General features: G+C 42.6%; 2 protein-coding genes across 14 annotated transcripts in view; both read left to right on the forward strand.

The window, feature by feature from the left end:
- The first annotated feature begins 843 nt into the window (after positions 1-843).
- Positions 844-11,587, forward strand: LOC410515. Its single transcript, XM_006562940.3, has 11 exons — positions 844-1,024; positions 2,232-2,773; positions 3,291-3,417; positions 3,487-3,675; positions 3,778-3,956; positions 5,287-5,372; positions 5,440-5,659; positions 5,775-6,077; positions 6,201-6,383; positions 6,470-9,308; positions 9,642-11,587. Exons 1-11 carry the CDS (start codon positions 1,008-1,010, stop codon positions 9,778-9,780), a joined length of 4,824 nt encoding a protein of 1,607 aa, XP_006563003.1. The 5' UTR covers positions 844-1,007; the 3' UTR covers positions 9,781-11,587.
- Positions 11,588-12,796: 1,209 nt separating this feature from the next.
- LOC726582 (prominin-like protein) overlaps positions 12,797-14,955 on the forward strand; it is a 40,289-nt gene continuing 38,130 nt past the window's right edge. For 12 of the 13 annotated variants that reach the window (XM_026444899.1, XM_026444896.1, XM_026444904.1 and 9 more), the window contains exon 1: positions 12,797-13,217. In XM_026444899.1, the coding sequence (XP_026300684.1) occupies positions 12,812-13,217 (406 nt within the window). In that variant the 5' untranslated portion in view covers positions 12,797-12,811. The remainder of the gene's footprint in view (positions 13,218-14,955) is intronic. The other variant, XM_026444900.1, reaches the window with a different exon arrangement.

Below are 14,955 nucleotides of genomic sequence, written 5' to 3' on the forward strand. Positions count from 1 at the left end.
GCAGTTGAGCTCGACTTCCGGTGGTGGGACAGGAACCGGGTCCTCCGCCTCTCCAAGCTCTTGCACCACCACCAGAAGGGTACAGGTACGCGCCAAAGTGTTGTACGGGTCTGGGAAAGCGATCGCCAGCTTGCAGGCGCAGGAGAAAGCTGCCAGACACTGACAAGGTACGTAAATTCGTATTCGATGATTTAATTAAAACGAATTTTCCTAAAAATTTCTCCCTACCTTTAAAAACTAATATCACTTTAAAAATAAATTCCAATTATTAAATCTTCCATCCGATTTCGATGATATTCAATTCATCTTCGTTAAAATTAAAATCTCCAATCTGAACCCGTTTGAAAGAAGCAATCATCGCGAGTTTAGGGATTGAACACCGTTCAGTTAACGACGAGGCACGAATTACCATATCGCATCGATCTCGGCTCCTCTCCAAATCACCGTTCCAACCGAGAGAATCGAGCACGATGTCTCCTCAAACCCGTCTATCCGATTCCATAGATTTCCTCTCCTTCTCCTTTCCTCCTTATACGCGTTTATAACGCGTCTCCGCGTTGAGAAAGAGAGAGAGGAAGGGAGGGAGAGAGAGAGAGAGGAGGATTCGACTCTTCGAACGCCATCGCGAAACGGTTGGTCGAAATCGAAGAGGAGGCGATGCCCGGAGGGGCAGCCTGAGTAACAGTAAAAATCCAAAGGGGAAAGAAAGAAAGAGAGAAGGAAAAAAAAATAAGCGCGCGACCGGCTGATCGAGTAAAAAGCGTGAAAAAAAAAAAGATGAGAAAAAGAATAAAAAAAAATAGGCTCTTGCATCCTTCCTCGTGGATAAGACCGGTCGATCGGCCCCCACGAGGCTTAGTACTTGGTGAACCGTTCGCGGGAAGGCCACGTATCACGCGAATCAAATCGTTGTTGCGCGATCGTTGTTGCGAGATCGTTGCGTCGAAGGGAAGGGTTGAACCGTGGCCTAGGTCAGAGAGTGCTCGAGAGAAGAGACACTTGTTGACATGCGTCCTTTCTTCTCGTGAGTTTTTTCTCTCTCTCTCTCTCTCTCCCTTTCTGGATTTCTGTCTGAAATACGTTCTTTTCTTCTCGACTCCTGCGTGGCTCTTGTCCCGTTTGCATATTTTGTTCGTTCATGTTTTTTGTTGTAGAGTTGATTAATTGAGAATTGATCAATTGTTCGCATTAAAGAAAATTTTGTAACGATTTCAAGTGTTTGAAGTATGAGAATTATTTATTTATTTATCTGGAGAAGTTGTTTTTATTATTGAAAATGTCGCTTCGTTTTGAACAGTACTAACATTTCACAATCGTTGGTCCCGTTACATCTCTCCACATTCCAAATAAAGATTTGTGTTACCTGGTTATAATACTTGGAATTTCGTTCCATAGTTATTCCGGCCTCGAATCGATACCTCAATTTTTTCATCATCGTTACATTTTTCTTTCCATACAAAACTTTTCCATAAAAAACGTCGAAGAAAGAAGAGAAGAGAAATGATGTCATCTCGGTTCGAGATTACGTATCGAAATTACAAAGGTTTCGAGCAAGGAATAGAAATTAAGAGTGAAACGTATCTATCGAGCGAAGAAAGTCCACGTTTCGTGTCCTTGTAGATCTGGTATTCCGGGCGAGCGATCGAGTAGAAAAACTGCACGCTAACGAGAGATTTGCATATTAGGAGCGGGGTTACTTACGCATCGGTGATCGATGATCCAGTTCGATTTCACCCGTGACGAGAATTGCGAGATCTCGCAGTGGGCAGCGAACAGCGGCCGTATCGTCGATCGGTCTACCGCGATCGGTGCAATTAAATGCGGCTAACACGGTGGAATGCAAATGCGGTGGCCGCACGTGCTGCGAGCAACGGTATTCGACGCGTGCCGGGGACGAGCGTTCGCGTTGTTTGCTCTTTCGTACGCGATTTAACCCGTGAGAAAGTTAATGTCACGGTCGAGAAAATACGAAACTGACGTCCTCGCCCACCGCGTAATTAAAGCAATTGGAAATCGGCAGAACTAGTGCAAATTGCATCCTTAAAATTTCTTAAAATTTCTTTCTCCTCTCCTCCCTCTTTTCTCGTAATTTTCTTTTTTTCAGTATAACAATTTTGATACATTTGACGATTCTTAATCGAGAGAAGTTTAAATGATAATGAATTTTTAAAAAGATTTTCTTCCTTTCCCCTCCTTCGAGTCGTTTGAAAGATGGCGTTTTTCTTTTTCAGCGTCCTCCTCGTCCTTCTCTCCTCCGATCTGTGGAAATCAGCTGCGAACAAGAATGGGGGTCTCGAGTCAACAAGCACGGAACCATCCTCGGCTCCTCGATCGATAAACGATTCAACGAGTTACGAACAATTCCGTAACGATTCCGAATCGGTAGAAAGTTTGCTCGTTCCCGAGGATCCGGAACGGTACAAACAGATCGTGGAATTGGTGCGGAAATTGTTCGAACGTGTTGGCCAATCGATCGGCAGCAAGAAGATTCTAAACGGCGATTCTAAAGGAGGCGTTGATAATAAGATCGATCGATTTTCGAGGGTGGCGGAGACGAGGAATTCGAGGCCGTCGGATGGAAAGGGAAAGGACGAGGAAAAATATTTATTGCAAAGGAATCCCGAGGGTGGCGGAGTTTCGGCGGGGAAGGAGAGGAGGAACAATTATCAGAAAATCGAGCCCGACGAGCACGATTTATTAGAGGCGGTCAATTTTGGCCTCGACGCCATGAACGAGTTGTACACCGTCAAGGAACCGATGCTTTACTCGATGGGTGAGTTTTGTTTTTTCAGATATTGTTTATTAATCGAAGAGTAAATTTTTGACAAAAAGATATCGCATATCGGTAAGATTTTGATAAATTTAGTCTCGATTAATAACTCTTTCTTTTTCTTGTCGTTGCTTCGTCGGTATACGGAGTTCGATCGAGTGAAAACGTAACGAGAATCGGTGGACGGTATCAGAGGCACAGAAGGGTGACAGAGGTTAACCGGACGAAGAGAGAGAACGCGACGGAGAAAAATTATTACGCTTACCGACCTCCGCTTTCTTATGATCCTCCGATACGAGAAAGCTTCTTGCCAATAAAGTGGCATAAAATCGAGGGAGATGTTAAACGGATAAGATAACGCAGGAGCGACAGAGAGAAGAGTTTTATCTACTCGCTTCATATACGCCTCTGATACTTGGCCAATCTCTATTGGTATTCTATTAAAAATAACCGGGGATCGTAGACGAAACATACCCGATAAAAATTTTCAAAAATCCTTCGCCAATTTCTTTTCTAACAGGCCTTTATCTCGACTCGGACAATCCTGCAAGGCACGTGGCAATTTTTAACGACCAAACGGAGGAGGCAAGAATGCTCGCCAAGTACGGTTACGCTGTTCTCCAGGGCGCCACGTTGTTCAAAAGAAAGTGAGTAGCGCATCGCCAACAAGTTCGTCTTCTTCCCGACGAAATGATCCCTGCAAATTTTCCCTCAAGATTCCCCAACACGCCCACGGACACCCTTCTGTCTCTACGCCGGAGTCAAAGCGATCCACTCCGACGTAGCTGCCCGAACAGAGGAGTTCCAGACTGTCCAGCGGCTAGTTTGAGGTACAGAACGTCCGATGGAAGCTGTAACAACCTGAAGCATCTCTGGTGGGGCTCTGCCATGTCCACGATGGAAAGGTGATTCGGACGAGACGCGAGGAATTGAGATATATATATATATGCGAGAGATGTTTGAGAGATCGATCTCACGAAAGGTGGATAATGATTTTTGCTCGTCAGATTCTTGCCACCGGTTTACGGGGATGGAATTCAGAGTATCAGGAGATCGATAACCGGAGGGCCGCTTCCCAGCCCGAGACTGATAAGCGCAATAATTCACAAGGACAAAGATGTTCCTTTGGAGTCTGTCACTCATATGCTGATGCAGTGGGGGCAGTTTATCGACCACGACTTGACAGGTGCGAATTCTTCTCGTAGAAATTTTGAGAATGATAAGCGATTGCAAAAACTTTTGTTTAAATAACTTTTTCCAATCGATGAATGATATATATATTGACCTGAGAGAGTAGAATTATAAAGATGCTCCTTTCGAATCGAATCTGTTACTCTCACAATTTATTAATTATAACTTGATGTGAATTTTTTTAAAAATTCAGATTGTAAACTTTTAAATAATTCATTTCCTAATTTTCCAATCCGTGAATGACATATATATTGGCCTGAGAGAGTTAGAAAGATGTTCCTTTCGAATCTATTATTCTCACGCTGATGCAATTTATCAATTATAATGGAATTTTTTTAAAAATTCAGATTGTAAAACTTTTGTTTAAATAATTCATTTCCTAATTTTCCAATCGATGAATGATATATATATTGAGAGAGTAGAATTAGAAAGATGTTCCTTTCGAGTCTGTTACTCTCACGCTGATGTAATTTATCAATTATAACTTGACGGAATTCTTTTAAAAATTCAGATTGTAAAACTTTTGTTTAAATAATTCATTTCCTAATTTTCCAATCGGTGAATGATAAATATATTGGCCTGAGAGAGAGTAGAATTATAAAGATGTTCCTTTCGAATCGAATCTGTTACTCTCACAATTTATTAATTATAACTTGATGTGAATTCTTTTAAAAATTCAAAACGATTGTAAAACTTTTGTTTAAATAATTCATTTCCTAATTTTCCAATCCGTGAATGACATATATATTGGCCTAAGAGAGTTAGAAAAATGTTCCTTTCGAATCTGTTACTCTCACGCTGATGCAATTTATCAATTATAATGGAATTCTTTTAAAAATTCAGATTGTAAAACTTTTGTTTAAATAACTCATTTCCTAATTTTCCAATCGATGAATGATATATATATATTGAGAGAGTAGAATTAGAAAGATGTTCCTTTCGAGTCTGTTACTCTCACAATTTATCAATTATAACTTGACTATAGATGTGAATTCTTTTAAAAATTCAAAACGATTGCAAAACTTTTGTTTAAATAACTTTACATTTTCTAATTTTCCAATCGGTGAATGATATATTGCTCCGAGAGAATAGAATTTTCATTTTAACACTCTCAAGCACGATAATAAAACACGAGGATAAAGACCTTTCCTTTCGAGTCTGTTATTCATGGTACAGGTACGACGATGAGGGCGATTTTACGAACTCGAATCGTTGTCAGAAAGGATCGTAAAAACTTTTCAATATCTAATTTCTAAACGATTAGCGACACGATATATATAATATACCTGAGAGATTAGAATTTTCATTTAATATCTCCTCCCCAGCCACCGGACAAAGCAGAGGATTTAACGGCAGCGTACCACAGTGTTGCCTGAAATCTGGCTTAGGCTTCCAACCGCCGGAATTTATGGTAATTATCCCTCGAGAACTCGATAATTTACCAGCTTGCCGGGGGGATTAAAACTGTGCATCCGTAGCATCCAGAGTGTTTACCGATACCGGTCAGCCCGCAAGACCATTTCTTCGGCCCTCTGGGTATCAGGTGTTTGGAATTCGCTCGGAGCGGTCCAGCGCCCAAAGAAGGCTGCGAGTTCGGGCCCAGAGAGCAATTGACGCAAGTGACGAGCTACCTGGACGCCTCCATGGTGTACAGCAGCCACCCACTCGTGACAGACTCTTTAAGATTATTTCGAAATGGTGAGTGAGATTTTGAAACATTTCCTTTCTTCCTCTTTCTTCTTTTTCTTTTTTGAAATTTCATATTCGTATCATTTCCATTGATAGAGGATAATTTTACGTTTTTCTGTTTCAGGTCTGTTGCAGTACGGAAAGATTCAGTCGCACAGGCCTGTGCTGGCCAAAATGGATCCCGACATCTGCAGGCGCGGATCGTTATCCACGAGCTGCTTCAAAGCAGGCGACGGCCGGCTTGTCGAGCAACCCGCCCTCACTTCCCTCCACGTCGTTTTTCTGAGGCTGCACAATAGGATAGCGACGAAACTCGCCGCGTTGAACGCTCATTGGAGCGACGAGAAACTGTTTCAAGAGTCCCGGAGAATCGTCGTAGCCATTGTCCAGCACATCACCTACAGAGAATTTCTGCCCATTGTCCTTGGTAAATCGAAACGTTCGAATCGAAAATTGCTCCCGATCACAATTGAAACTCGCCCGTGTTGCCGAAATTACATCTCGCGAGATCCATGGAGAAAGAATCGAGAAATGTAACGTAACGTTTCAGGTCAGGACGTGATGAGGATATTCGGCCTCGAACTGGTGAGCAAAGGATATTACGAGGGCTACGATCCAAACGTGAACCCGACCGTCGCGAATGCGTTCTCCACGGCCGCCTATCGCTTCGGCCATTCCCTGGTCCAGCCCAGCTTCGTCCGTTTCGACAGCGAGCATCGGCCTATTTTCAACAGTCTGTATTCGAAATCGAATGAAAGTCTGGAGAAAGAGATTTTTATCCATGTACGAGGAAATTATACGCGTAACTCTTTTTTCCAGACGTCTCGATTCACGACGAGCTGGCCAATCTCGGCGATTTGGAGACAGCTGGATCCGTGGATCGCCTTCTTCTCGGCCTGATCAATCAACCGGCCCAAAGAAGGGACGAGCACATAAGCGAGGAATTGACCAATCACCTGTTCCAAACCTCGAGCTTTCCCTTCGGGATGGATCTGGCTTCGATCAACATCCAACGGGGAAGAGATCACGGTATTCCTCCCTACGTCCATTGGAGAGAGCCCTGCGCCCTGTCCCCCATAAGAGACTTCGACGACTTGGACAAAGCTATCCCGCCGTCCACCGCGGCCAGGTTCAGATCGGTCTATTCGTCGGTGGAGGATATCGATTTATTCACCGGCGGGATTGCGGAGAAATCGGTGAAGGGCGGTTTGGTGGGACCCACGTTCGCCTGTATAATCGGTCAACAGTTTAACAACCTTCGTCGAGGCGATAGATTCTGGTACGAGAATTCCGGAAAGGAGAACGGTTTCACGGTTGAACAGCTTCGACAAATCAGACGCGTCACCCTGTCCCAGGTGCTCTGCATCACGATGGACGATATCGAGACCGTTCAACCGTTCGTGTTCTTGACCCGGGACACCTTGAAGAATCAACCCGTGCCCTGCAACGATTCCCTTCTTCACCGATTGAACTTGGAATTTTGGGCGGAGAGCGGCCACGTGGAGGATCCTCCCTTTAGAAAAAGGGGGATACTGGATAGCATAAAGAAGAAAATCACCGGTGTAACCCAGAAGGAGAGCGTTGCCACGTCGACCGCGAGAAGCGTTCCTCAGCAAGGTAGCGCGATAGCGCCGCACAACAACTTGAATCCGCCGAAGGCGAGCATCCATCAGCAGAACAGGATCGTGGTGAAGAAACCATTGCACCCGTCCGACAATCTCACCATAGTGGTGCAAAATAACGCCATCAATTCCCCCGTGTTCGTGAACGACGCCATTTACGGGTCCGACATAAGGGTGAATCCTTCCCTCAATCAACAAACTCAACAGAAAGAGACGCCGCAGATGGACCTCCCCCACGGATTGCTGCACATCCCCGTCTACGTGCCCCCGCCGAGGCCCATACCCACGGTCCACCCTTTGGCCGACTTTCACGCGGATCGCCCTTACGTCCCCTACGCTTTCCACGATCCCAACAACCCGAATCCATCGATCCACAGACACAGGCCAACTTACACCGCGGCCGAGGACGTGGTGTTCGACACTTTCCCCGACGGAACCAGCCCCAGGCCGACTCTGTACACGTATTACACCAATTTCCTGAAGCCGGCCGGCACGCGAACGCCCATTCAGAACATTTACGTCGCGCCGTGGAATCGCGAATCCCAGCACCAAGATCGTGGCTCGCAGCTTTATCAATCGTCCGCGCCCGTTCGCGCTTCCTCGGATCAATTGCACGACGATCGATCCGATATTTGGCAGAAATTGTACCATCGATCTTCACCTTCGCCCGGATCTTTCACCAGCCGCCCTTTCGCGAGTGGCGAACGAAATCAAGCCAAGGATTCCGAATACAGATACACCACGGTGTCCTCGGACCACGTATACCGTTCGACGCCTCATCGATCGAATGATCGAGAACCGATCCATCATCACGTCGCGTCGCACGGATCTGCGGCGAGCTTAAGCGAGAAGGGAAGCGCTGGCCTCGATCCTAATTCGAGCTCCTCCGCAACGAACCATCGTCCAGATTCAACCGAGTCTCACAGCTATATTTTGAGCTCCTCCGCAACACCTTCTCCAACGAACGATCGTTTCAATCGTCCAGATTCAACCAGGTTTCACAGTTATCCTTCAAGCTCCTCCGCAACACCTTCCCCAACGAACGATCGTCCAGGTTCAATTGAGTCTCACAGCTATCGTTCGAGCTCCTCCACAACATCTTCAACGAACGATCGTTTCAATCGTCCAGATTCAACCGAATTTCAGAGTTATCCTTCGAGCTCCTCCGCAACGCCTTCTCCAACGAACAATCGTTTCAATCATCCAGATTCAACCGGGTTTCACAGTTATCCTTCGAGCTCCTCCGCAGCGCCTTCGCCAATGAACGATCATCCAGATTCAACCGAGTCTCACAGCTATTCTTCGAGCTTCTCCGCAGCGCCTTCTCCAATGAACGATCGTCCAGATTCAACCAAGTCTCACAGTTATCATTCGAGCTCCTTCACAGCGTCTTCTCCAACGAACGACCGCCTCGATCATTCAGATTCAACCGAGTCTCACAGCTATCCTTCGAGTTCAACGCCTTCTCCAACGAATCGCCTCGATCATCCAGATTCAACAGTTGTAGGATCTCACGATCGTACGACTATCCCGTATTATTCGGCATTGATGCAGAGCGATCATCGAACGAGCAACGAGGGGACGAGTTTCCATCAGAGTTTTGCCACGCGAAATCCATCGAAGAATCACGGTATGACGGAGGAGGCGACGAGCGAAGCAATGGGGTATAAGATTGATGAAATGGAGGATCGGGTTACGAGCGAAATTCCGAAACCATTGACCGTTCGATCGGATAAGAACGGAGCGAGGAAGCCTGGTCAGTATTATTACGAGAGGAACGTGTTGCGTCGATATCCGGATGACGAGAAGACGGCGGGGGATCGGGGAGAGGGTTATAACGGTGGGGAGGCGTCGATCGATGATCGAATCTTTATAGGTGGTTCCGTGAGAAACGGCGGCCAGATTATCGATGGAAATGCGAGCGATACGATAAGAACGATGAATCGAAGGAGAAACGGATCGTTGGATGGTACAACAGGCGATGACGCGGGCCTTGATCAAGAGGAGGAGATTGAAACAGTGGAGCCGAGATATAGGTAGACTTTTTTATTGCCTTTGAATAATTGCCCGATTATTTACAATGGTAACAAACGTTCACCTTTCCATTCGTTTGTAATCGCTGCTTGCGATATACTGATAAGTTTCTTATCCTAATAGTAAAAAAAAAGGAGGAAAAATTTAGCTCGAGATAACGGCCATTCATTGTAAATGTTTATGGAACGCTTTCCTCGTTTCCGCGTTAACTCTGTTAGCGATGAAGCGAGGCAATCGATTGTAATTAAATTAGATCTCGCGTTGAAGTTATATTCGAAGCTTCTAGAATCTCGAGGAGGATTTAGAACGGGAAGATTTGACTATTTTCTTTCCAGAACGAGCGATTGGTCGAATCCGGAAGAAGACTCGAGCCTGTCGTCCGTTTTCGAGATGCCAAAAATCCCGTCGAGCGAAGCCACAGCTGCCAAGGAATTGCCTAAGCCTATGACGAGGCTGAAAAACTACGCCTTCTAAAAAAAACTCCCCCTCCCGATTTCCTCGATAATATTTCTTCTTTTCTTTTTTTTCTTCGCGTCCATTCACGCCGATTAGATGGTAGAATTAATTTAATCTACAACGTGGATATATTTACCAACATTAGTATTTATTACTCGTCTTAGAAAATATTCTCACTCACGCGTAGGATGATAATTTAAGTATCGTGTTTCGATAAGATTATTAGCCGATAGTGTGCAAGATACACGGTTATTTATATATATATACATGCGGAATAACTCACGCGACGAGCTCGTATTGCACAATGATTGCATGCGCTAAACCATTTTCTGAAAGGGTCGGATGGAATGTAGCCTAGTTTTATGCCAATTTTAAACCGTCTCACCACGCTGCCTGGAACCACTATTTCCGTACTATTTTCAGACACGCAGTCCCCCGCGTGTCGTTGCATCTCATCTACGTTGCCCAATCCACGCGGCTTGATAATTTTAATTGCGACAATTTTAAAACGCGCCTCTCTTCGCCTCCACTCCGATTAAGCGTTTTTCCATGTACGACGAAGCGTATCTCTTGACGACCAAGTTCCGTTCAATCGAACACGTTGCTTCCTCCCGATCCAAACGCGAGAATAATCCGCGTGCACGCATGTAACGTTGTCTATTAGTTGTTTCTTCGACACCTTTCTTTCTCTTTTTCTTTTCTCTCTCTTCTTCGAAAAGAGACTCGTAGAGACGAGGATAATTAAACGAGAGATGACAAAGTTATCTCGCGCCCATTTAGATTATATTTATATGATTTCTACGAAGTTGGAGGAATCAGAATTGCGTTGCTTCTGGAAAAAGAGTTTTTTGGAAATCATTGGCAAATAAATTATTCGAGGAAAATTCGGTCTTAAACGAAACGCTAGCTTCGAATTCAACTTGTAAGCTTCGCTTGAAAAGTTCTTACTTACGAGATAGAGATACTTTTGTCGAATCTTATTTTAGAGGAGTGGCGAAATTAGAATTTCTTTTGTCGTTGGCGAATAAAATAAAAATCGCGATGAATAAATTGAATACAATAAAAATTGAAAGTAATTGGTTTTTTAATAAATTTCCATTTTGTAAACGGATATATAGAAATTTTAATTTTTTCCCGCGTAAAAGATATGGTAATTTTCCACGAGGATATTTTCGTTTGGATTTTGTACGGCGGAAAGCAGATGACTATTCGGTCCAAGTGGTCGCCAGGCAGTGGTTTTCGGGTCAGCGGAGAACACAGAGGCAACACAGCCGATCGAAATGCAGTTTTCGATGTCACGACCTGAATCCGATGTTTTTGCGGTTTGCTATGTGTTAACCAAACTCGATGATGAGAAACGATGGAAACTACTCGATTCGAGCGAACCAGTTCGTTCGTCGAGCGATTCGTCTCGATCCCGTTTATTGCAACACCATAAACGACAAAGCGTTTACGATTTACGACAATGAAAATTGCGCCGTGAAACGGAAAAGAAAAAGAAAAAAAATTCGCGAGGTGATGAATGAATCGGAAAAAAATTTTCCAATTCCAAATTCCAATTTTCTTCTTGGATTAAGAAAAAACGATACTTTTTCCCGATGGTATGTCGCTTCTTTCTTTTCCTTTTCTTTTTCAAGAAGCTAGAAGCCTCGGTTAAACTAGTCCACAAAAGTGGATCTCTTCGTGAAAGCTTGGTCGAACTGGTATGGAATACGAATAAAAAGAGCGAATTGTAACCGCATTCCATTTACTTTTGATTCTTCGATTTTATGGGAAATTTTTTCTTTTTTCTAAATAAATACGAAACACTTCATTCCTATCCCGATGATACGAGATTACCAATTATTTTTAAACTTAAAATTTACAAAGCTACCTGAATGATTAATCGTCGATCGATTGGATTAAATCTAAACGAAGAAGTTTGGAAATCATAAACGTGTTTAAGATTGTTATCAGAAACTTAGAATTAAGTGTCTTTAATTACGTTGAATCAAAATCAAACATTCGTCGATCGATCAAAATTTCGTCGATGAATCTATATCTGTACAATATAACAAATCCTTGTTATCTTTCAAATTGATTTGAAGAAGTATGAATTGATTAACGATACTCATTGAAATATACGAAACTGATAAGTTCTCTTTAGTTATCAGGATATAGGCAAGATTAATTAATTAATAAATATTTTATATCAGTATCTTTTCACGAAGATAAAAATAAAAGATTATTTAAGTAAAAGATAATTAACGCGATAATAAATTTTTGAAATTTAAATGAAAAAATAAGAGTGATGAGAATAAATATGGATGTTTTGAACGAGCATTAACGCAATAATCTTGTAAATACATACATCTTGAACTGTTGCATCAAGTCGAATTAAATGACGTAAGAAACGCAATGTATCTTTCGTCACGATTCCCACGTTAATTTATTCTTACTCCTCCGCAATTACTGTACGAAAACAATCATCGTATCATGCCCGTGACACGACGATTAATTAAAACACAATTTTTCGCGCTAAAAGAACAAGGACACGCGTTTCAAATTTGCGGGAAAAATTGAATGCTCCGATTGGTTCTTTCTCCGGACTTGACCAATGTCGACCAATCCTGTAAAAGCGCGAAAATCGACGCTATAACTATTAAATATAAGCCATTTCGACATTTAAATACACTTAAACAAGTATCTATGAATTATATTTATCTTTATATCGATAAAAAAATCCAAGAATTATGTCACTATTTTGCAGAACATTACTCGTTCATTTCTACGATAACTGATAGGAACAAGTGGACTAGAAATGGAGAAGATTAAACTATAACTGTAAAAAAAAAAAAACATCCCGTAAAAATTCCATGTAAGATATTTATTATACAAATCATTATTGCGTAAACGGTAGATAAATTCTTTCGAATAATAAATTTAATTCAATTAAATTTAATTTAAAGTAAGAAGAATATTGGTTAAGGAAGGTCGTTGAACGATAGGAACGAATGGACCAGAACTACGAAGCAGTGGCTAAGCACACGGCAACGGCGGCGGAGTGGGGATGGTTCGGTTCCGCGTGCCTCCGAAACGAACCGAGGCATCAGTCCGTAGCGACGCGTCCCGGGCGTCAGTCGCTGCCATGATTTTCGTTTTGTTCTGTGGTTTTCGGCCGAACGCCGTGGTGCATTATGGATTCGCGGTCCTCGGTCTGCTCTCTGTTCTACTGGTGTCGTGTCCAGTTAACTGCCAGGAAACACTGACCAATCGGATGCGTGTAATCAGCGAGGATCTGGACCGGCAGCTGAACGGAATCATGGCATCGCAAGGTCTCAACTACACAACGATTAACACGACCGGGCTGCCCTACAACGCCACCACGAAGTTCAACCCCAAGGGCATGGGCCAGCTGTACAACGTGACCAACACGTTCATCGACTGGGTACAGACGAAACAAGCGTATCCCGAGGGTAAGTGACAAAGATTATCAAGAGATTTTTCTTTTAACACGTTGATAGGTAGGGTTAGGGACAACTTTTCCACGGCTTTGGTTACGCCCTGTACCGCGCGCTCGAAAATGGCCGGCTGCTTGTTAGTAAACAGATCGCTGTCAAAAAAAAATAAAAGAATCATACGCGATGAAATTAGATTCATTCGGGGGGGCCTACTTGTAATTCGAAATAGTAACAGGATAAGAACTATATGTACATTACGGTAAGGATATCATGGACATTTTTTTCTCGACTCGTGTCCCATAGACAGTCTATGAAATATCGGTATATGCGTCATCGAAACGTAATTTCTTTTGGAAACGCGAATGTATACACGAGTATTTACAGTATTTCTTATATAGTGTTTCCAACGAAGTTTTTTTTTTTTTCGTCAAGTTTACGTTATTCCTATAAGAGATTACGAGATTATGCTTTTACAAGAGAAACACATCTTGGTATATTCTATTATCGAGAATATTATTCATTCAAACTATTCAAATGTAGTAATGTTTATCACAGAAAATTTTATGATTCTTTTATACGCGTTCGACCGATGAAAAGCTAGTTTCGCCAAAAAGTGAAAGGAAAACGATCAAATCTTTCATGGTCAAATACAGATACCTCTTGTTACGAACATGTATGTACTACTCCAATTTATCGAATTATTTCCATCCATTAGATTTGAATCATTATTGAAATTCGCGGTATTCTTCGATTCTTTTGTAAAATGGAATGTTTTTTTGTAAATGAAAATTCAATAACCACCATTCAAAATTACGAGAATTTGCTTCGTTGCGATAAATTTTAAGAAAAATCACGACAAATTTATTTATCAAAATTATTCTATTTTTCAATATATCGTAACGAATATCTAAAATATTCTTGCATCTTTATCTTTTCGACAATATTTCCTCACAATCGATACAGTCATCGTTCTTTTATTTAGGTTAGATCTTTTAAGAAAAATAGATGATTCAACACTTCTAATACATTATTCTTTTATCCTTTCTCCCCTGAATTTCTATCCTCGGGATATCAATCGTTGTCGGTTTCCGTCAACTGGTCGCGAATTGGAAAAACCCATTTTTTTTTTTTTTTTCACCATTCATGGAGCGTCGTCATTTAAAAATTCCCAGGCGAAACAGCGAGGATCAGCGTTGTGACAAAAAAAGAGAGAGAAAGAGAGAGAGAGAGAGAAGAAAGTCGATAACTTGCTGAACTATTCGGATCAACGACCCTTTCGTCGCGTTTAACGTAGTAGGAACAGGGCCCGCGCATCTATATCAATTCTAGCAGGAAGTTGATAGCGAGGTTGTTCATCATCGTCCAACAAACCTGACATCTTCGTCTACCAGCTCCTCACTTCACCTCTTCCCTCTTTGCTCACGTTCCTCTCTTTCGTTCAACCGACACCGCTCTTCATACGATTCGGAAGAGCATTGACAATGAAAGAGCTGTCGATGATCTGTTTATTCGCGGTAGACGCCAGCGGTTCTCAATCTCCATGCTCCGCTTGGCCCAGTGCAGCCAAGAACTGTGTATCGATTGACACGTACACGTATACATATATATATCTATCCAGAGGAAAGCGAGGGTTTTTCCGCGCAAATTTTAATTTCAAAAAATAATTGTTTTCGCGCGTGGATGAAATTTTTAAAAAGTTTTAAAAAAGACTACTTAATTGCTACAACGAGTAATTCTTCGTTTTCTTCGTTTC

This window comes from Apis mellifera, linkage group LG14 (genome assembly GCF_003254395.2).
Source record: "Apis mellifera strain DH4 linkage group LG14, Amel_HAv3.1, whole genome shotgun sequence".
Taxonomy (NCBI): Eukaryota; Metazoa; Arthropoda; class Insecta; order Hymenoptera; family Apidae; genus Apis; species Apis mellifera.

What these genes read in the sequence shown, in the direction of transcription:
- LOC410515 (XM_006562940.3), top strand. An exon ending in GCCATGTCCACGATGGAAAG is followed by an intron (nt 3,676 to 3,777) that starts GTGATTCGGACG and finishes TTTGCTCGTCAG; the next exon opens with ATTCTTGCCACCGGTTTACG. An exon ending in TATCGACCACGACTTGACAG is followed by an intron (nt 3,957 to 5,286) that starts GTGCGAATTCTT and finishes TCTCCTCCCCAG; the next exon opens with CCACCGGACAAAGCAGAGGA.